Here is a 23,702-nt window from a genome sequence, read left to right on the forward strand (position 1 = left end):
GGACGAGCTGCAGAGATCTACAGCTCAGGTGGGGGAATCTGTCCATAGGACGACTACTAGTCGTGCACTGCACAAAGTTGGCCTTTATGGAAGAATGGCAAGAAGAAAGCCATTGTTAACAGAAAACCATAGGAAAAATAGACCTGAGTCCAAATTCAACATTCCAAGAGGTGGAGTGATCATCTGAACTTACCATTCACTGATTTAAATAAAACATCTCACACGTTCACTTTGACAGTGTTTTATACAAATAAGTGACAGTGATTGCAAACAGAGATTCATTGACTAAATGTCAGTTGTGGGATATGTTTTATTAATGACCTCGCTTTCAAAACTATAGATCAACATGTTTGATTTTTCACATGTAGGCCTGAACGTGGTTTATAATAGTTTTAATAATAGTGAGGGAGGAATACAGTATGTCTAGATTTGTGTAGTCTTTCAGGACTAAATGAGACAAGCAGCTGACAGTCAACATAAAAATGACAGGATGGGTACACAGTCACAGAAAGAAGTCTTGTAGATGAGCCAGAAGCTTGAAGACCTCACATTGACTCTAGAATACTTTGGTATACAGAGGACTTCATGGTCCAGTAAAAACAAAACCATCTCACACTGCCGGTGTTACAATCGGGTATTTATTGTCATTCAGCTGAAGATAAAACTGAGGGAATAGCACAGTTACACATTTTAATCTTTTAAATTAAAAACACATCAGCTAAACATGCAACTAGGCCTGGGAGAATTTGGACATCCACATCAATTTTGTAATTTTAGGGACCAAATGCATTGGGGTTTAATCATCAGCGATGATTACTAGCAGCTAGTCGAGTGTCTGAGCAGGTTTGAGGTTACACTGATGATATTCTGCCTCCATCAACATCTACTTGGTGAAAAGTATCAGTGGTCTAATGAAGCCGAGCCAAAGCCTAGTTCAGCTGGCACAATCTGAGAGAGGAGTCATAATCCCACACTCTGAACCCAGGGTAAAGAGGCTCTGTGAATTTGGTGAAGAAGGTGTGCAGGTGTGTCAGGGACCTTCCAGGTGAAACTCTGTAGAAGCACAGGATGCCCTCCTCCCAGTCCAGATACACCGCCACCCTGTGGCAGCCTGATGAAGGAACTGGGATGGCTATGCTTTTGATATTGTGATAAGCGGCATAGCCATGAGCTGAACTGTGCAGTCCCCAAGACTTCTCATTGTATCCTATTACGCAGCTGTTTCCAACACCTTTGCGACTGATGCCCTTGTAGGTCACACCGATGCCAGCCCAGTTTCCTTCCCACTCAACCTCCCAGTAACAGCGCCCAGTAAGGCCCTGCTGGAACAGGACTTGGGTCCAGTGGTCAAACCGGTCAGGGTGATCAGGGTATGGCTGCTCCTCCCTGCCTTGGCTGACTTTTCGGTTGCCATCAGATAGGACGAGGAGTTTATGAGCGGTGTTAGGATCCAGTGTCAGCTCACATGCATCTGGAGAAAGGTAATAGGAATTAAATATAATTTTTGAGACAGATTTGATAAATCACACACTAAGATCAAAGTTGGATCGACCAAAAAAGGTAACTTGTGTAGCTCTCATTTGCAGTGAGGGAAATAATTATTAGACCCCCCCTGCTGAATTTGTAAGTTCACTTACAAAGAAATAAACAATCTCTAATTTCTGTGTAGCTTCATTTTAATAGAGAGAAACAGAATATCAACTAAAAATCCAGAAAAACATAAAGAACACATAAAAGTTCTAAACTGATTTACGTGTCAGAGAGTGAAATAAGATCCTCGAGCAAATGTGACTTACTACTGGGTCGAGAAACTCTTGTAGTTGGTATTTGTGCCCCTACAACCAAGCCAGAATTCTGAATTGAGATTACAATCCATGGGTCACACAGATTTCAATCAGTCAATGAACCAGATACTTCTAATATATCAACACATTATGTATATGGAGCACACCAATTTCCTCCATTCCAACCTCTCCACCACCATGGGTGAGACCGAAGAGCTGCCAAAGAATGCCAGGGACAGGAATGCAGACCTACACAAGGCTGATGGGCTACAAGACCATCAGCAAGAAGCTTGGTGAGATGGTGATCACTGTTGGTGTGATTATTTAGAAAGGGAATAAATATAATATGACCATCAGTCAACCTTCGTCTGGAGGTCCATGCAGCATCCTGCCTCACAGTGTGAAAGGTGCTGGATTAGCCCAGAACTACACAGGACCTTGTTAACGATGGCAGGTAGGACCACATTCACCAAGAAGACCACTGCTATCACACTACGCCATACTGGATTGGACTCTGGCAGCACCTGCAAGGCCCCCCTGCTCAAGAAGTTACATGTACAGGCCTGTCTGTACATGTAACTACATGTTTGGCCTCAATTCGACCCGCCATGTTTGGAGGAAGAGATGCACCTGACACACACCCCTTGCTGGTCATATGGAAACAGATGAACTCTGAAACCGACAGCTGCAGGCTTATCTAAAGACCTTGGGATGACATTATGAAGTTTGTGGACACTTCTTTTGGTCTCGGGCTGAATTTTTTTACACACCCAGTCCTGATGAAATTGGGAGCAGTTTGTAAATGATTTTCCTCAAAGTGGATTCAAACTAGAGATGGCACGATACCACTTTTTTATGTCCCATACCGATACAGATATCAAAAATTTGGATATTTGCCGATACTGATACAAATCCGATATAGCGTATTTTATAATCAATAAAAAAATTTTTTTTTAAATATCTTGCTGCATTTTGTATAAGTTCATAGTCAAGTTTAAAAAACTAAACCAAACTAAAGCTATTGTGTTATACCTGTATGCAAAAGATACACTGCACCCAAAATATTTCATAGATCAGCAATACTGATCAATCTAATAACCTTAAACCTGCACCATCCTCCCTATTCTGGTATTTTAAAGAGGACTTAGTGGAAATATTAAGCAACCTAACTATTAGGGTTGCAAACTCCTAGCAGAAAAAAATAATAATAATAATAGGGAACCACCCGCAACGCTCTGCCTCATTATGCTTAACTGACGTAATCCACTTTAATTTATTAATGCACGTGTAAAAAAAAAAAAAAAAAGCACAGAAATCAATAATTTTTCTACAATAACTAAATAGATTCAACATTCCCAAAGGAAAACATATTATAGCTTACTAGGTTATAAATTTAATTAATAGTTCCTATATACAGTAATGGACTTCCATACATTTTACATCAGATGAAAACTTCGGTTGTAAGATTTGGGTAATTATTTATTAAAAACTAGACATTTTAAATGAGAATAAGAAAGAAAAGTAGTACCTTAGTACCCCCCTTTTCCCTGTTAATGCCCTACCTGCCCCCCTGGCTAAACCATGCTAGATCCGCCCCTGCACAGTTACAGCTGTCAGCTGCATAGAAAAAGATCCTGGTGTAGAAAGTAATATTAAATAAATTCTAACAACAGCTTATCAAGCTCAAAGGTGCTGCTGTTGTTCAGCCGCTGGTTTCCTCTTTCAGGCGCAAAGTGGGCCAAAAACAAACAAGAGAGACGATCAGCTGATCATTGATCAGTTTCATGATTGAAGTAGAAACAGGAGAGGGAGGGGGAGAGGCAGTCGCTCCCAGCATTTGCTGGCAATGCTTTACAAACATTCAGAGATGAACTTACACACTTGCTTTACTTGTCTGGGATAACTTTCTCGGAGATGAAATGCCGTTTTGGTAGCGAGGCTCCAAATGCTCAACCAGACCGCCGAGAGGTCTGGCACGCCACAACCGCTCTATCACCTGGTGCATACTCCGACGTGCTACGGTTATGAGTTACGCCATGTCGCACGTTTTGTGAGGTGCTTTTGTGATATGGATCGGATTACATTTTTCTTTTCTCTCCGATATCCGATCCAGTAATTTAGGTCAGTATCGGACCGATACGTAATATCAGATCGGTCCATCTCTAATTTAAACCACTTGAAGATCTTTTGAAATCTTTTGCCAAAATGCAAAAAAAGCTTTCTGGAGAAGGCTTCATAAAGTAATGAACAGCAGTACCTCAGTACTGTCAGAGGTTCCCATCATGCACAACTGGTTGTGGCAGATGGCCCCGCCCCTCCCAGAGAGCCTGGTTCCCCTTTCTTCCTGTTAAAAGGGAGTTTCCCTTTTAACAGGAAGATAGATGTGTTTGTGTTTCCTGCTTCACATCACACCTGCTCACACAACAACAAAACTTACATTTTGCCAGTCCAGATTTTAACCAGCATTCTGCATTGTGGTCCACTCTGTGGGGGGAACAGGGCACACATCAGTACAAACTAAATAATAATGTCCAGATAAGTTTAACAAAGCTTACGCTAAATATAATTCTAATATTTTGGCTCCTTTAATCAGTGAGTAATGAGTTCACTGTCCCCCTTGGCCTTTTGAGCTGTTTAGTGTGTGTTCCTCCCTCAGCAGGTGTGTTTCTTACTAGACTCTGTGGGATTTGGTAAATAATATTGTTTACTGTTTAAACTAGTGCTGTCAGCGTTAAAATGACATTAACGCTATAACTGCATTAATGCGACAAATCTCCGTTAACGCGTTAGTGCGGTTAGCTTGTTAATGCATTGACACCGTCCAGCCTCACGCTGACAGCACTAGCTTAAACATATAATGATGGTATTGGACATTTCCCAGTTAAACCAGCAGGCACTGTGCTTCCATTACAGGAGTTTCAACATTAGCGGTTTTGCTAAAATAAGAGGAAGTGCTGCTTCGGAAATTAGTTACCAGTTAAATAAAGCTCAAAATGTAACAAACTTCGTAACAGGGAAGGGCTTTAATCTCCCATTTAAGACATAAACATGTTTGTTTGGTTTGTTTTTACCTGAGTTTAATATTTTCACAGTGTTCTTCCTCCAGAGCTTCAGAGATGAGCTTCACTCCAGACTCACTGAGGTGATTGTATCTCAGGTCCAGCTCTCTCAGGTGGGATGGGTTGGACTTCACTGCTGAAGCCAAGAAACCACAGCCTTTCTCTGTGATGCTGCAGAATGACAGCCTGTGGAGCAACATCATTTAATATCATATTATTCAATTACCAAAGGTCAAAGTTCCTGATGAAGCAGTCAGTGTGAGCTAGTCTTGGTGATCCACCAACTTCAACTGTGAGGATAATCCACGGAGTCATAAAGGGATTGCTGTTAACTACCTAAACAAATTTAAGACTTACTATAAATCAAACTGGGCAAAGTGTCACATGTTGGCTGTGACATATGTATGTGACACAGGGAAAAGTGGCTATATTTACAAATTTCCTGTTTCCCAAAAAGGCCCAACAAGAGCACAGTTGCTGCATGTAAACAGAACACACCTGTTTAAACTTATTTTTGGTATCGAAGGTGTTCAATAAACCCCAAACATCCAACCAATTCAATCTGATAACTTTGCACTCTTCCCGAGCATGCCCTCTACTTCACTATTTTATCCGGTCGTTCAGTCTGACGTCACTAGCCGTGTCTGGACCTAAACTCCGCTGCAGGTCCATATATCAAACGATCACTATGGCATTACTGAGAGTTGAAAAACTGTCTAAAGTCTTTCATCTTTAATAAAATGATCAGCGTTCTGCTCTACCAGGTGTAACAATTGAGTTTAACATCCAGGCATCCATGAAAACGGAATTTATGACATTTAACGGAGTTAGAAGTTAGCAGGAAGTTAGCTCGCTAGCTTCTATCTAAATACAATATAGCATGTCCTGACTGCGGGGTTTTGGAAACAAATTAAAACGTACAGCTCTGCTATCACTTCCAACATAAATGAAGACAGAAAACTAAACAGCAGTGACGTTTGTAGGGTTACTGAAGTTTGGCTAGCTGGTATATAATGATGTGCTACGTGACCGCTAGCGACACAGCTATGTTAGCATAATATAAACAAGCTAACTTTTTTTCCACTCGATAAAAGTTAACGTGAGTGTTCTCGGTGGTCAGGAACAAATGTAATCGCATGGCAGGATGCTGTAAAAGGACCAAACTTCAGCCAGGAGAACAACTGAGATAATCCATCCACAATACGAGGTTAGTCATTCATATACTGCTGCATGGGCTGGGCTGCAGTTACATCCTAAGGTTTTAAAAACTGAGCTTAAATGAATGATTAGCGGTAATAAAAGCCGAGGGAGGTCAACAGTGATCACTGACTGTTTTAGGAGCTTTTTGAGATCAAATAGAAGAAAATACATAACATTAAACATGTTAACAACACAAAAGCCATATTAAACGCAGACTACTTTAGACCCGGAAGTAGGATTCGTCGCGTCATCACTGAACAACCGGATGGGCGTGCCTGCTGATTTGACGTGAATTCCTGAGGCCATAAAATACAAAAAGCCCAATAGGATGCCATTATGAAGCCCCTGTGTAGCGCTGTCCAAGGCTGGACATGTGCTGGACAGTCACGTAGGCCATCCTGTAACCACCAGTTACTAGTGAAAAATGGCTACTCCCTTACCAATTGCTGAGAGGCTGCTGGCAGTTACTAGCCCTCAAACAGGTACTGCACTGAAAACCTCCTTGTGATGGCTTTGGTCACTAGCAGGTTGCATAGAAGACGCTGATTTGCCTGCAGGCACTTGTCATTTACTCTGTCTTATTTCACCTGGCAACTGTCAGCCAGTGTTGGTCAAGTTACTTGAAAAAAGTTATTAGTAAATAATTACTGATTACTTCTCCAAAATGTAATCCCATTACTTTACTGATTATTTATTTTTAAAAGTAATTAGTTGCTTAGCTACTTGTAAAAACATGATAAAAAACCTGAATATGTAATAAAGCAACAGATCTTTCAGCCCAATTAAATTTTTTCTGCATAATCCATCATATAAAATTGAATCAAATGTAAAAGTCTTTTTTGTTTTATTAGTTTTAATTTTTTAACTTTATGCATCATGCAAAAATTTAATTATATGCAACACTCTTTGACTGGAAGAAATTGTTTAACATTTAAACCTATTTTCTGCACATTCTGCATATAAAATAAAATAATGCTTTGTGTTTACACTCAGTCTTTCAAATAGATGCAAGTAAAACAGAGCATAAAATAAATAAAATCAAAGACTCAGCGGCTCTTAAATCTATTGTCACCTGTTTAGCAGGAGTGGGGCGGGTGGAGGTTTGCCCACTCAGATTTGAAGTTTAATTTTTCGCTGTAGAAAGAAGTTTTCTACCCATGCAGAGTGTAGAGCGGACGCTGATGTTTGTGTCGCTTTGTACAGAATCAAACTAAAAGTAATGTGAGTACTTCCAAGCTTTAAATGCCATCACTCCATATTATCAATCGTTGATCTGCACACGTCTGTTACCACGGATGTCGCACGCTCGTACGTCATTGTCATGAGACACTCTCACAAACAAAATCACAGTTTAGTAACGCAGTGTGCTTACGGGAAAGTAACAGTAATCCAATTACTTTTTTGCAATAGCAATCCCTTACTTTACTCGTTACTTGAAAAAAGTAATCAGATTACAGTAACGTGTTATTGAAATGCGATACTGCCCATCTGTGCTGCCAGCAACCTCCACAAACTTCCCACCAACTATTCAGGGATTACACATTTTTTTAGCAACTGAAGGTTGTCAGGAGGTCTGCGACTAGTTTCGAGGCCTCTGGGCTAGTCTCTTATCTTAGGCCTCTTTCACCCAGAGTCAAGAAAGGAAGCTCAGTGTCAGATTTCATCCTGAAAAGTAAACTATCCCCTCCTCCTGCTGATCCTGCCCATGGGCTTCATTAGATAAAACTGGCTTCAGTGGACTCTATTTCTAAGCTATTGGTAGCTGGTCTAGCTCTTTGTTGATGCTGGGAGCAGAAAAAGAAGAGAGGCATCAAGCCACTTGGAGTATAAACATCACATCCTCCAAATTTTAGACACATATTCATCCTGAGTGCGTCCTGAGTGTTTCACCTAGAAATAAGTCCACTGGCTGAGCCAGTGAAGGACTTATTATCTAAGTTACATTAAGACATGAAACATTAAAAACATCTAATATGAGGGAAAAATGTTTTAGCTTTTTTTTTTTCCTTTTAAATATGAGACACTACAAAAACTCAATCTACAAAAAATCAATGTCACTATTTAGGAAAAAATCTAACTTTGGTGAGCAGATCATCTCACTAATAAAGTCACTCCACTATATTTGAAGTCGTTTTACCTTAGTGTTACCAGTTTGCAGCTTACTTTTCCCAGACCAAAACAAAGTAGCTGCACTCCCAGATCTTCAATGTCATTGTCACTCAGATCCAGCTCTTTAAGATGTGATGAGGGACAGCTCAGGACAGAAGCTAGACTCTCACAGACCCTCTTGGTGATATGACATCGGTTCAGCCTGAAAGAGCAGACGGGGTGGCATCAAAGTCATAGCAAAGTCATTAGAACAGAACTTTCAGGGACCAAGGGTGCATGTACAACATATGACTGAGTTATTAAAAGATTCATTTATGTGCAAAATACTTTTTAAAAAAATGCAAAACTCAAAATATTGAATGATTAGTAAAAAAAATGTTTAAAACTGAAGACTATAAAGGGAAAAAAAAGTCTGAATAGAAAAAGAAACACCTTACAAAATTATTTTTACTCTTTAGTATTTAAATCATCTCAAATTCAGAAGTACACACAAATCCAAGACTCGATCACCTCAGTGTCTGCAGCCTGCAGCGTGGGCTCTGGAGTCCGCTGCAGAGTATCTCGACGCCCAAGTCCTGCAAGCTGTTGTCACTTAAATTTAAGTCCAACAGTTCTGAGGATGATGAGGTGAGAGTGGAGGATAGCGCATGACAGCAGTGTGGGGTGAGACTGCAGTCATTTAACCTGAGAAACAGAATGACAAACATGATTGAAACTATACAAAACATTTCAAAATGTACATTTTTAATCCGGTTGTTCAGTCTGACGTCACTAGCCGTGTCTGGGTCTAAACTCTGCTGCAGCTCCATATATCAAACGATCACTATGGCATTACTGAGAGTTGAAAAACTGTCTAAAGTCTTTCATCTTTAATAAAATGATCAGCGTTCTGCTCTACCAGGTGTAACAATTGAGTTTAACATCCAGGCATCCATGAAAATGGAATTTATGACATTTAACAGAGTTAGAAGTTAGCAGGAAGTTAGCTCGCTAGCTTCTATCTAAATACAATATAGCATGTCCTGACTGCGGGGTTTTGGAAACAAATTAAAACGTACAGCTCTGTTATCACTTCCAGCATAAATGAAGACAGAAAACTAAACAGCAGTGACGTTTGTAGGGTTACTGAAGTTTGGCTAGCTGGTATATAATGATGTGCTACGTGACCGCTAGCGACACAGCTATGTTAGCATAATATAAACAAGCTAACTTTTTTTCCACTCGATAAAAGTTATCGTGAGTGTTCTCGGTGGTCAGGAACAAATGTAATCGCATGGCAGGATGCTGTAAAAGGACCAAACTTCAGCCAGGAGAACAACTGAGATAATCCATCCACAATACGAGGTTAGTCATTCATATACTGCTGCATGGGCTGTGCTGTAGTTACTTCCTAAGGTTTTAAAAACTGAGCTTCAATAAATGATTAGCGGTAATAAAAGCCGAGGGAGGTCAACAGGGATCACTGACTGTTTTAGGAGCTTTTTGAGATCAAATAGAAGAAAATACATGACATTAAACATGTTAACAACACAAAAGCCATATTAAACGCAGACTACTTTAGACCCGGAAGTAGGATTCGTCGCGTCATCACTGAACAACCGGATTGAAATGTTTCCATCTGACACATAATATGAAGGGGTAAACACTCAAAGTTGCCTATACTTTAGCCTGAATTAAAGTTCAACTTTTCACTAAAAATGAAAACTTACATGAGTCCTAACGTGGCCACTCACAGGTATGCTGAATAATGTTAATTGCCTGACTTAATTGCCTTGGAGGTGTCAATTAGACCAGTGGTCCCCAACCTTTTTTTGCACCACGGACGGTTTAATGTCAGACAATATTTTCACGGACCAGCCTTTAAGGTGTGGCGGATAAATACAACAAAATAAAATGATACAACCGAGACAAAAACTGTGGTATTTTGTAAATATAAAAATAAACTCAAATTCACTGTGGAATTGTGTAACTTTAACATTGAGAGTAACATCCTCCTCTCAGCCCCTTAATGCTCTCTGCTCGCTATGGTAACGCGTAAATATTTCTTTCAAAATAAGACACAACTACAACACAGGAAAAGACCCAGGGAAACTGAGTTAATGATAAAAACCCTGAAAATCATAAATTTGACACCCGAGCCTCAACTCTCGGGGCCAGGTACCAAACGACTCACGGACCGATACCAGTCCATTGGCCGTGGGTTGGGGACCGCTATATTAGAAAATAACATTACAATCAATTTGAAGTAGAAAAGTGTAGCCTCCCAAACAGTTTTTCTGTTCTGGTACATGAGACCAAGTTTGTTATTGTCCTTGAAATATCATGAAATTATTTTGAGGCTATTTATCACACAGCCCAGGTGTGAGTGAAATTTAAATTTGAGAGATACTTGCATTGCTGAGCGTGATGCTTTAAGGACTGGAAGGAGCCTCATGAGCCCTTCTTCACTTCTGGAGTATTTCTTAAGTTCAAACAGCTCGAGCTCTTCTTGTGATGTCAGCAACACAAAGACCAGTGTTGCCCACTGAACTGCAGAAAATTTGATCATTGTTGGGTCTTGGCCCGAGTTTAAGTAGTTGTGGATCTCCTCCAACAGACAATGGTAGTTTAACTCATTCAGGCAGTGGAACAGATTTATACACCTGTCAGGATGTGAAGTCTGCCTAATTTTCTCCTTGATGTACTCAATTGTTTCCTCGTGACTTTGGGAGGGTCCGCAAGGTTTTATCTCTATCTTCAGTTCTCTGAGCAGGACCTGATTGGATTCCAGAGACAGTCCCAGGAGGAATCGCAGGAAGAGATCCAGGTGACCGCTGTCACTTTGTAAGGCTTTGTCCACTGCAGCTTTGTGCAGTTTGGATGCTGACTTTGTTCTGGACTGTTCGGGTTTTTCAGTCATCAGGTTTACACCGCTGGTTTTATACATCACATGCACAAATAAAGCTGCCAGAAACTCTTGGACAGAGAGGTGGATGAAGCAGAAGACTTTCTGCTGCATCACAGATTCTTCCCTGAACACCTGAGTGCACACTCCTGAATACACTGAAGCTTCTTTCACATCAATACCACAGTCTCTAAGATCATCCTCATAGAAAATCAGGTTGCCCTTCTCCAACTGCTGGAAGGCCAACTTCCCAAGTGACATGATTACTCGGTTACTCTCCTGGGTGTCCAGTTGTTGCTCCTCAGAGTACTTGGCATACATCTGTTTGGTCTGATGTGTCACAAAGTGGATGTACATCTGAGTCAACGTCTTGGGCATTTTCCCTCCTGCTGCACTGGAACACATCTTTCCAAGGACAATCGAGGAAATCCAGCAAAACACCGGAACATGGCACATGATGTACAGGCTTCTCGTTGACTTGATGTGAGTAACAACTCTCCTAGCTAAGTTTTCATCTTCAATCCTCTTGTGGAAGTACAGTTCCTTCTGAAGGTTGCCAAAGCCTCTTATCTCTGTCACCCGGTCTACATACCATGGAGGGATGCAGCTGGCTGCAGCTGGTCGGGTAGTTATCCACACGCAGGCTTTGGGTAGCAGGTTACCGGCAATGAGGTTTGTCAGCAGAACATCCACTGAAACTGTCAGTGAAGCATCACAACATTTCTCATTGCCGCTGAAATCTAGCTGGAGTCTGCACTCATCCAGACCATCCAAGACAAACAGAACTTTGTAGAGGTTCAGGTCTCTGATTCCAGAATCTTTCAGGTCTGAGGAGAACTCACACAGGAGCTCCATCAAGCTGTAGCTTTGACTTCTGAGCAAATTCAGTTCCCTGAAAGGAAGTGAGAATAGGAGCTGGATGTCCTGATTGGCCTTCTCCTCTGACCAGTCCAGCATGAACTTCTGTGCCAACACAGTTTTACCGATGCCTGCTATGCCCTTGGTGAGCACCGTTCTGATGGGTTTCCCTTGTTTGGATAAGGGCTTGAAGATGTCCCCACACTTGATAGATCCTTGGTCCACAGACCTTGGTCGGTTGGTAGCAATCTCAATTTGCCTCACTTCATGTTCAGTGTTGATTTCGCCCATGTCTCCTTCAAGCACATAGATTTCTGTATAGATTTTGTTGAAAGCAGTGGCATTTCCTTGATTTGGTATCCCTTCAGCCATGTCCTTATATTTCAGCTGCATATGACGCTTAAGTTTGAGCTGGTACATGATGAGTGATCCATAATACTCTGAGAGGATAGAAAATAGTTATAACTTTAAGACATTCGAGATTTTTTTTCATTGTAATGATAAATATTTTGTACTGTCTATTTAAAAAATGAATTAAAACTTGTACACCAAATTCTTAGAAATTACTTTTGTGCAAACACAAAAACAGTTACAGACAAATATAATCTCTTACTTTGCTCAAGGATGTAAACATACTGTTCTTTTTTCATGGTCCTGAAAATGTGGAAGCAAATCTGCCGAAATGCTTCTTTGGCTGAAGCTTCAGACAGAACCAATTCATCATCAACCAGCACCTTCTCTTCCGCCACTTTTTCATGCCCTCCATTTGGGTCAAGATCCGTGAGAATACTTTGTAGATTTGATGTGACAAAATTTAAAACCTCAGTCTGAAATTCCTGAAATAAATACAATTAAAAACAAGTTTTGTTGTTTAAAAATGTGTTTAAAGCATAATGGTAGGGGAAATGGTAGGGGAAAAAACAAAAAACCCTACCACAATGTGTACATTTGTGGTTAGATATAGGATGAGTCAACAAGGTGCACAGATGAAATATTTTGCATGAACAGAATGTGTTATGTCCTGAGGGGAAAATCTTTGAAAGACACCTACGTTTAAATCCTGGTTCTCAGTGCTTGAAGTCTGACCACTCAGTTGTGAAAACCTGCATCTATAAAAAAAACATTTTAAAACAACATTAAGATTTCACATTGCCCGGAAATGGGCTACAATTACATTTTCTTTGTCACTTGGCATATTTTATACTTTGTTTTACTGAATGTATTGCAATTTTAAACTGCTATTTTTCATTCCCTTTTCTCTGAGTTTAGCTCTCAGTTCAGATCAAGTCCAACAGATAATAAACCTTGGAACCTGGACAGCATCATCTTCACTTAGCTTCTTTGTGTTGATACATAAATGAATCAAGAGCAGTGAAGCTGCACTTAACAGTATTCTTGCGTATGCATGCAAGAAAGACATCACAAAGAAAGCACTGAAGACACTTTTGGCCAGTAACAACAGTCTGCAGTCACCAGTGTAAAACTATCTGTCTGTCAATGCTATAAAACACTAATGGCAGTTTTGTAAGTGAGCAGCAGTTTTCTGTAACTGGACTGATTGCATCAGCATTTGTAGGTTTTTAGGAAACAAAGTCCTTTTCCGGACTCGCCTGTTCTTAATGCTGCAGGTGACACCAACTACATTATCAGTCGAGAAGAATGTGCGGGAATTTTGGTCCTAACCCTGCCAACCAGAGCTCAAACCATCCCACTAATTCAATTCAACTCAATTTTATTTATATAGCGCCAAATCACAACAACAGTAGATCGTACAATAATCTACTGTACTGTACTCCCACTAAAATCCTGAAATGTGTAGGAAAGCTTCAGCTCCTGGATTAGACCAGGAAATCCACCCTCGACCTGCCTTCTCCTGAGAATCAGACCATCCAGAACCTCAGTTTCATCTTTTTTTGTCAAGATACATCAGGAACAGCTCGTCATCGCTTCATGTTCATGTGAGGACAAATTAGCAAAAATCACAATGTTTTCAATGTGTGTATTACACAAAAAGTTCACATGCCAAAAATTGGGAATTTCATGTTGTTTTTCACAATGCGCTTGGCATGTGATAGTCTTCAAGCTAAAATGCAGAGACTAATGGGATAGAAATGAAGAGAGATTAAGACATTTACACATTAAAAATTACACAATAAAAAGTGTCTTCAATAACACATTTCTGAAATCTGTAACGTCTGACGCACTGAAGATAAAACATTATTTACTCTTAGATCTTAGCTAGACCAATCCAGAAAACAGTTGCTCCATCTTCAAGGCCTTAAAGGGTCTCAGCTGTTTCAACAAGAGTTCATTCTTATATCAAAGACTCCTTGATTTTTACTGCTACACGTTTCCAAAGAGAAACAACTGCATCAGCCTGGAGCTTGCTTGGTATTTTTTGGTTAGCAGACTACCATCCTTTCTGCTCTGCTTTAACCTGCTTATGTGTGCTGCTCTTTGTACGTGTTGGTCATGGTCACGGAAATGAACTGTCTACGTCCTTATTTAGAAATTAGAGTGCAGTGTATTGGTCACTAGCAGAACTTTTTCCCACTCTAATCTGGACTGCTTACCTTTTATCAGCAGGAGATTCTCCTCCACTCAGCTGTGGAGGAATGTCCATGGACACGTTACTCTTCATGGACAGTTCACTGGGACACAGAGACCCAGCTGTTGCCTGATCCCTGGAACCCAGAACACAATTAAACTGGTTTCTACTACCATTTTAAAGGGCCTGGAAAAAAACATACAGAGACTCATAGCATTTCATTAAATTAGCATTTGTTTCCAGTGCTGCTGCAGTATTAAAGATATAGGCCATAGCTGGACTGGCCATCGGGCATACCGGGCATGTGCCCGGTGGGCCGCTGGCGATTTTTTGCTTTTATGGGCCGATCGATTTTTTTTTTTTGGAAGGGTATAAATAATGTCCAGTCCAGCCCCTCTCTCCTGGAGACTCTGTCTCAGTCTGGAGTTGCCCCTGGTGAGAGGCGGCGGGCTGGGGTGGGTATTCTAATATCCCCTCAGCTTGCTGCCGGTACGTTGGGCCGGTACGTTCAACGCACACCTCCGGCAGAGCTTCAACAGCATTCCGAGGGAGACTGGGGACATTGAGTCCGAATGGACCATGTTCACCGTCTCCATTGCTGAAGCTGCTGCATTGAGCTGCGGCCGCAAGGTGGTTGGTGCCTGCCGTGGTGGTAATCCCCGAACCAAATGGTGGACACCAGAGGTGAAGGGAGCCACCAGGCTGAAGAAGGAGTCCTATCGGGCTTGGTTAGCCTGTGGGACTCCGGAGGCAGCCAACAGGTATCGACAGGCCAAGCGGAATGCGGCTCGGGCAGTGGCTGAAGCAAAAACTGCGAAGGGTGGCTGGCCTCTCCCTTAGAGATAGGGTGAGAAGTTCGGCCATCCGAGAGGGGCTCAGAGTAGAGCAGCTGCTGCTCCACATCGAAAGGAGCCAGCTGAGGTGGTTCGGGCCTCTGACAAGGATGCCCCCTGGGCGCCTCCTGGGTGAGGTGTTCCAGGCATGTCCCACCGGGAGGAGGCCCCGGGGCAGACCCAGGACACGCTGGAGAGATTATATCTCTCGGCTGGCCTGGGAACGCCTTGGTATTCCCCCAGATAAGCTGGAGGAGGTGGCTGGGGAGAGGGAGGTCTGGGCCTCTTTGCTTAGGCTGCTGCCCCCGCGACCCGGCCTCGGATAAAGCGGATGAAGATGGATGGATGGATGGATGGATGGATATATATATATATACATATATACACACACATATCACTGACTTTCAGCTCTTTGTGTTTGTGGATATATGACTGACTTTAATTATTAAACATTCGCACATAAATAACTGACGTCATATTCAGTACTTCTGACAGTTCACTCTTCGGCCGCTCCGTCTTATTAGGGAAATTCCACATACATAAATGTAAATTTCAAAACTCAACCCCATCATTTAATTTGTTTTTGATTGAAATTGAATATTACTTAAACTCTCTTAAATTAACTTCCAATAAAAAAGGTTTATCATTGATTGAAGTTCATTCAGAAATGTTTAAGGAATGAGCTGTCACAACTTTCAAGTACAAAGTTGTTATGAAGTCTGTCACATTTCCCCCCCCTTTTTTTTCTCCTTTATTTATTTATCCTTCTTATTTCATTGTACTGTATATTGTTACTCTTATTTGCCTTGTATGTCTACTGTACAAACTGAACTGGAATGACTGACTGTTCGCTTTATGATTTCAATAAAGTTTGGAAAAAAAAAAAAACCCTCTTCGGCCGCTCCCTTCTGCCGTATTTTGCAGCAAAATTATCCACACCCACTGCCGCGCTATGAATTGTGGGATATATGGGACCACGAAGCGTGCACCGGACCACGCTTGATATTTGGGGAAATCGACGGCGCATTTGGAATTTTTCCCCTGCTCCCACTCTAGCAGTTGAGCTGTCTCACTCTAACCTCCAACATTCCGTCCCATACACAACCATTATAAACTCTGAAACAGGTGAAAAAAAGCATGAAACTTAAACTGGAACTGAAGAAAAAGTATAATAGATATTGAAAAGATGAATACAAGTTCAATGTCTTGGCTTTGTTTTAAAGTTTGAATGGTGGCTCTATGTCAACGTATGATGAAGTAGATAGAGTTGAAAGATGAGTAAGTTGAATGAGAATTTGAAGATTCTCCCATTGAAATACATGGGAAATTTTAGTTGAATAAAGCTGAATAATTTCAAAAATATAAAAGTTAAAAATAAGAAAAATACAAGCAATAATGTCCAAAAGAAGAGGAATCTAACAGTGGTTGAATGTTTTTTCTAAGTTGAATGGTGTTCAAATAGTTAGAGTACAAAAAAACGTACGGAATAGATAATAATATTTATAAAGAAAAAAATAGAATAAAGATTTGGAGAACAATACTGTGGATGCTTAATCAGCATCCACACTAATTATCACATGCTGCAGTGCCGCTGAGGACTAACCCGACTGTAAATAGCTACAACATGTGAACAACAGTGGATAGAACTAAAGCACAACCACACTAGTCCCTCAAAGACCATGTGTGTGTAACTGGTGCAGCATCACCTAAAGGCACCAGCTGTTTGGAGAGTTTTGTTCGAACAGGCTTTATTTGGTGATGAATTTTATATCTGCAAAGACTTGCACATTCACAGGCATGGAAATGCTCAAGGTAGTGTCACAAATTCATTCAGGTTTGTTTTTCCACAAGTTTATTAAGTGCAGCACACCATACAGTCAGTAAATATAACTACACTGGTTGGCCTGATGAAAAAAAGAATAGAAATCAAGAATATTTTGAGGTCTGAAATTTAGTGTGAGACAAAAAAAGAAGATTATTTTTCCTTTTTATTGAGACACATTTTGTCTCTTACCTTCTATGAGTCGGAGATTCTCCTCCACTCAGCTGTGGAGGAATGTCCATGGACACGTTACTCTTCATGGACAGTTCACTGGGACACAGAGACCCAGCTGTTGCCTGATCCCTGGAACCCAGAACACAACACCACCATGTTTAGTAGGGCCTGGAAAAAAGTGCAGGCTTTCACATTCATTAGCACTAACTAACTAACCCCTGATAACATCGTCATGCCTTCTTAAGCTTCACTTTAGCTTCTGTGTCCTGCGTTTGAATTTCTCTATTAGCTGTTCCAAAAAAAGGTTTCTCCTACCATTTTGTAGCAACTTCCACAGTCGTTAGAGGCCAGGGATGGAGCCTGCCTATTTTCCTGACACGCAGTCAACTTTACGCAATAATTCGAGAGGTAGAATTGCTTGCTTGTTTATTAAAGTGCTTTGAGAGTTGACAGAGTAATGTGATTGGCTCCTTTTGACAGAGCCCTCCTCTCTGTCAAAATCAAACCAGTGAATGACAGACTGACAACGCCCTCTTAATGTCACCGCTAGCACCCACGTGACTCCCGTTACACATCACCATAGCAACCAAACAAATGAAAACCCAGTGATCGTCAAAATCCAATACATTCAGTTATGGCTCCTACACTTTTGAAAACTGTTTTAAAGATTTCAGTGACAGTTCACTCACATGCTCGCCTCCACGTGGTGTGGTGTGGACAGATCCTCACTTTTCCTCTTTGAAATTCTTCGGTTCGGTCTGTTTTTTTGTGGAGATTCACGTGTTTGCCTCTAATAAAAAAAAAGAAAGAAAGAAACAAAGCAGAAAGTAAGTAAGTAAGTAAGTAAAATTTATTTATATAGCGCTTTTCACAGATAAAAATCACAAAGTGCTTTACAACACAGAAAATGGGAATATAAAAACAATATAACAGTAAATAAAACAAAGTAAAACAATAAAACTATAAAAACAGCATAAGAAGAAATTAATCAAATGCTTTTCTAAATAAAAATGTCTTCAGCTGTTTCTTAAAAGAATCAATGGAGTCCGTGCAGCGAAGAGACAGTGGGAGAGAATTCCACAACCGTGGTGCCACAGTCTGAAAGGCCCGATCACCACGAGTTTTAAAACGAGTGCGTGGTACCACCAGCAGTCTCTGATCTAATGACCTTAAAGCCCGAGAAGATGTATGTGATTTCAGCAGGTCAGATAAATATTGAGGAGCCTGACCATGCAGGGCCCTAAAGGTTAGAACTAAAATTTTAAACTGAAACCTAAAATTTAGGTGAAAGCACAGCACACTTGTGGGTCATATGAATAAATAAAATTCACTTTGAAACAGGCTTTCCCAAAACCATAGCTTTTTATAGGGCAGCTAGGCCAAAGCCGGTGAGCCCAGGAGATAGGAGAGGCCCACTGAACATGACTATCAGATGGGCCCTTCACATCACATGGAATGCACGTTTTTGCCTTGGTAAATGGCCTGTATTTGTATAGCGCTTTACACTACATTCAGTCATTCACCCATTCACACACACATTCACACACTGGTGATACTACTTTTCGCGATCGCGTCGCGCATGAGGATATCACCAGGTAAACTCGCCACATTTTTAAACATTTTGTTGTTCAACAGCATCAAGACTGACGGAGTGTGTTTGAGACAACCTCACAAGTGTCACAGGTGACACATTTGGCGTTTTTTTGCTGGTCTGTAGGTAGCAGCTCCTGAAACGCAAGACTGCCACACATCTGTTCGACTAACGCCAGTTGATCTAAACGCCAGTAGATCTGGAACACCGGCAGTGCAAACAGGGGTACGGGTGAAAGGCCCGTATCCTGAAATGGAGCAAGGACAAGACAAAAACCTCCCCCTTACCTTAATGCCTTTCCGTGTTGAACGTCGCTTTTATTGATATTTAACTAAACGAAGCTGAGCGCTGACGCGAAACATTAAAGTTCTTGTTGCGCAGTTTTGTTGTTTTTACTTTCGTTTCTTTCTTTTTGGACTCAGCTGGTAAGCAGAGTAAATGCTGCACACAGACAAACTCCAAATCTAACCTTAAAGTCTTATTTCATCCACTTTTTTAAATTAATGTACCGCCCTCTGCACGACATACTTACTATACAAATGCCACTGTGCTGAATGTTAATAACTGCCTTAGACGACAGCAATGGCAGCTCCTTGTCACAGTACTTCCTTGTTTTGCGTTGTTGCCATGTCTCAAGGGGAGGGGCGGAGCGTAACAAAAATTAGCATTGTGGTTGAAAATGGACGGAGAGGGCACAGTGATGTTGAATGTGAAGACCAACAAACAAAATAGTGTAAAATATAAAAAGCCCCCCAGAACGGCGCCTTTCTGTGGGGATTTATGTATTTGACACTTTTGTTAATATAAAACAGTGGCAATGGAGTTTAAAAGTGTGACTCTGTCATGTTTTACTGCTGCTGAGTTTTCAGCTGCAGATTGGTTTCATTTGGAAAAAGACTTTCACCACCAGGTGGCAGCATTTCACCAGAAGGTTTGAGTGTAGATCACACCAGGGGCGATTCTAGGATCAGAGCTTTGGGGGTGCTGAGCACCCAGACAGCTGCCCAGCCAGGCAAGATAAACCTGTCCCTGTCAGTCCCTGCATCCTTAAATGTTGTCCGAGTTGTCTCTGAATGTCTCCTTGGTGCATTTAAACCCCTGTTCCTCCCTGTCCTCATCGTCTGTTGTCTTCGTCTCCATTATCAGTCATCATAATTTTACCATCTCTGTGCAAGTCTGCAAATTTCTTTATTAAATCATAAGATTCTTAAATTCATCAAGTCTCTCTGTGCCTGGGTCTTCATCACAAAACATGACATCACTGTTTTGCACATTTTAACACAATTTAATCCCACATTTGTGAAAGAAAAGAAAAACACTTTTTTGAAAAGTCTGTAACAAAACCATCAAATCTGATAAAGGTTATTTAAATGCTGCTAAAGAAGAATGGATTGGAATAGAAAAATACATATGCTAACCTTAGTTACTGGGAGAATAATGAATGATGCTCACAGTGAGTAAGAAGTAAACAGTATAATACAGATACATAAAAAAACTCCCAAAACAGAATAAATTATTACAAAATATTAATAAAAAACTATAAAAATGGAGGCAACTTTGCCATCCTATGAGTATCTATGAGTTATGAGTTTCATGCTTTCATGGTGGTGCTTGGGACAGCTTGACCTTTTATCAGGTGGTCCACACTGTAACAAGTGTGAGAAACACTGATAAGTGTGTGTGTGCTTTTGGAAAACATTTAAAGCTGCTGTACAGAATCTTTGAAACAAGCTTAAAACACTTTTAGAAACAGAGCATCTGCTTCTCTTTACAGCTGCTCACTCCACCAGGGCTGTTTGGCTCTTTCTGATAGTGAGCACATGTGATGCACGTACTGCAGCAGTCATACAGACAACTGGACGGTCCAAAAGTTGGCCGACCTGTTACTGGCTGAGGTTTTAGCAGAGCTGTGGCTGAACCACATAAAAATATATCATTAATGCTTCAGCACCCCCAAAAATGGGCTAAAATCGCCCTAACTCCAAATGCTCAACCAGACCGCCGTCAGGTCTCGCACGCTACAGCCGCTCTATCACGTGACACATACTGCTCCGACGTGCTCCGAGTTACGCCATGTCGCAAGTTTTGTGAGGTACTTTCATTATATTTAATGGATCGGATTACATTTTTTTATTTCTCTCCGATGTCCGATCCAGTAATTTAGGTCAGTATCGGACCGATTCCCATACGTCATGTCGGATCGGTCCATCTCTAAATAAAACTGAACAGATCTAAAGAAGGTGTTCCTGAAATTTGGCTTTATTAGAACAGGACGGATGGATGAGCACAGTCCTCTCAGCACAGGGCTGACAGGACTTATAAACCATAATGTACATCAAATACACAGTGACTTAAAAGAAATCAATAAATACACAAACACTTCAACCGCTGCTTCCTCAGACTGCATGAGTAACAGGAACCACTCACTGTCGGATCTGTGAGCGCTAAAATGACTCTGTTACTAGAGCCATCCAGTCGTTCTCTAAAAGTGAACATTAACTTTCTTCAAAGTGCTTTAAAAGTCCAAACACCCACAGCTACAAACATCTGGCTGGCACTACCCCCTCTAGGTCTCCTGACCACAAGGGGGCAGTATATAACGGTATGCAACAAACATAAATCAACAAAATCACTTAAACAAAAGCTGAATTTGTGTCAAACAGTATTTGCCTGCACATAGAGCTTACATCTTTGTCTGTATATGTCATCGTTTCTGTGGTCAGTAGTAAAGTAACCGAGGTATTTCCCCTTTTTGAAAGAAAAAATGTGTAACCCCTGGACTAAAGAACAGATGCTCCAAGTGGGCGAGGTGCTAATTTTCAGATGGCAGGTCTACATCTAGAATCAAAATGAGCACAAACATCAACAACCAAAGTGAAGCATTAAGACAAAACAGAGCAATGTCACACAGGATCCACACATTTGGGCCACAAAATAGATGTAAATTGACTAAAGTAAGACACAAATCAGACAAAAACAGATGCAGCAGGATCACAAACAGACACATGTTGGCTACATGTTGATGCTAAATGACTAAAATCACACGTGCAACACTTTCTACATATTTGACAACAGAAGAAGAACACAAACAAAGTTGGAATGTATTTTTAATTATTTTAAATTTTTATTTTATGCCAAATTAGATATTTTGCATAATCAAGCACCAAATCACAAAGTCTCCTCCCTGTTTGTACTGTAAGGTCAAAACCCTACAGTACTACAGAGAACCCCAACAATCAAACGATCCCCCTCTGAGCAAGCACGAGGCGACTGTGGGGAAGAAAAACTCCCTTTTAACAGGAAGAAACTTCCAACGGAACCGGGCTCAGAAGGGACGGCCATCCGCTGCGACCGGTTGGGGGGGATGGAAATCAAAAAGGAGACGAGATGGCGTGAACTACAGTTGTTAGAATTTGGATTTGGTGCTAAAATTCTGCTTCAAGATGTTAAAAGAAGCAGGGCGGCGGGGAAAAGCCAGGATGGTCATTTCAATCATCTCTGGCTTTAGTGAACCACCTGAAGGGTTTTCGCAGAGTTTTTCCCAACGCTGAAAAAAACCTGGAAATTTTGGACTTTTTGGGAGGACCGGGGATGACTCCGAGGCGCATTTTTAGATGCTTTGTCAGAACCTCATCAAAAGACGCATCCTTTGCCATCGCAGCCTTTAACACAGTGTCTGGGGAGCCAAACTCCTTGATGAGGCATTTGGTCATTTTCTTGATGAACTTTTTCTTGTCCTTCATCAGACTTGTGACGGACTCTGTGCTGCTGAGTTCAGGCTGCATCAGATCTCTCAGACGCTTGAGGATCGCGTCAGGTTCTTTTGTAGTACATGCTGCACTGGCAAAAAAGTGCTGAGTTTCAGGTTTGGATTTTCTGATGACTCTCATCATGAGGAGAACGGCGAGGTCACTGGAAATTTTCTCAGCATCAGAAGATGACGCTGATACAGACCTCATCTCTGACATGTCAGAGGAATCCTTGGGTGAGCCTGAAACACTGGCAGAGCGTTTTTGTGGGGAAATGCTCCCAGACTTTGGTGTCTGATCACTCACCTGATCAGGTGAGTGATCAGGTACCAGAAAGCATTTTTCTGGGGTACTGCTCCCAGACTTTGGTGACTGATCAGGTGACTGATCAGGTGACTGATAAGGTACCACAAAGCATGTTTCTGGGGTACTGCTCCCAGACTTTGGTGACTGATCAGGTGTCTGATCAGGTGACTGATAAGGTACCAGAGAGCATTTTTCTGGGGTACTGCTCCCAGACTTTGGTGACTGATCAGGTGACTGATCAGGTGACTGAAAAGGTACCACAAAGCATTTTTCTGGGGTAATGCTCCCAGACTTTGGTGACTGATCAGGTGACTGATCAGGTGACTGAAAAGGTACCAGAGAGCATTTTTCTGGGGTACTGCTCCCAGACTTTGGTGTTACAGGTGTCGGAACAGATTCTCTTCCACTTCCATCTGAATCTGTGCTGGTTTCCTTTGTTGGGATCTTCGTTCTTTTAATAATGTTCTGGATTTCTTCCACAGCCACAGAAATTTTGTCCTCAATCAGGTGATCTTCGTCTTCGTTCTCCACCCAGAGTAAAAGTTTTTGTACAAACTTTTCTACTGCGTCTTCTACGAGCACATAGAGGACTTCAGCAGAAAAGGGAGGCTTGGATCCATGTGCTGGTTGTGGAGTCCTGCAGATGACGGTGTCAGACAGGGATCTACCCATTACAGGTTCGGGGACTTGATACAGTCGATCCGTCATAAGTAGATCAAACATTTTTTCCGTTAACTCCACAGTGAAATCTCTGGTTGCTCCACCAGTTCTAAAGTTTTCCACTG

The 23,702-nt window shown here is 41.3% G+C and overlaps 1 protein-coding gene across 1 annotated transcript; it reads right to left on the bottom strand.

Moving 5' to 3' along the window:
• Nucleotides 1–225: 225 nt before the first annotated feature.
• LOC309717050 (NACHT, LRR and PYD domains-containing protein 3-like) lies at nucleotides 226–19,503 on the bottom strand. Its single transcript, XM_082551292.1, has 12 exons — nucleotides 19,395–19,503; nucleotides 17,961–18,061; nucleotides 17,290–17,400; nucleotides 14,468–14,578; nucleotides 12,946–13,003; nucleotides 12,508–12,730; nucleotides 10,546–12,334; nucleotides 8,663–8,836; nucleotides 8,181–8,354; nucleotides 4,856–5,029; nucleotides 4,222–4,268; nucleotides 226–1,471 (listed from the first exon to the last, which is right to left on the bottom strand). Coding segments are annotated over exons 2-12 (3,405 nt in total). The 5' UTR covers nucleotides 17,963–18,061; nucleotides 19,395–19,503; the 3' UTR covers nucleotides 226–929.
• Between the last annotated feature and the right edge of the window lie 4,199 nt (nucleotides 19,504–23,702).

This window comes from Aulonocara stuartgranti, assembly GCF_965226115.1.
Source record: "Aulonocara stuartgranti genome assembly, chromosome: 11".
Lineage (NCBI taxonomy): Eukaryota > Metazoa > Chordata > Actinopteri > Cichliformes > Cichlidae > Aulonocara > Aulonocara stuartgranti.

What these genes read in the sequence shown, in the direction of transcription:
- LOC309717050 (XM_082551292.1), bottom strand. An exon ending in CTGAGAACCAGGATTTAAAC is followed by an intron (nt 12,731 to 12,945) that starts GTAGGTGTCTTT and finishes TATTTATTTCAG; the next exon opens with GAATTTCAGACTGAGGTTTT. An exon ending in TGTGAAAATATTAAACTCAG is followed by an intron (nt 4,269 to 4,855) that starts GTAAAAACAAAC and finishes TTCCCCCCACAG; the next exon opens with AGTGGACCACAATGCAGAAT.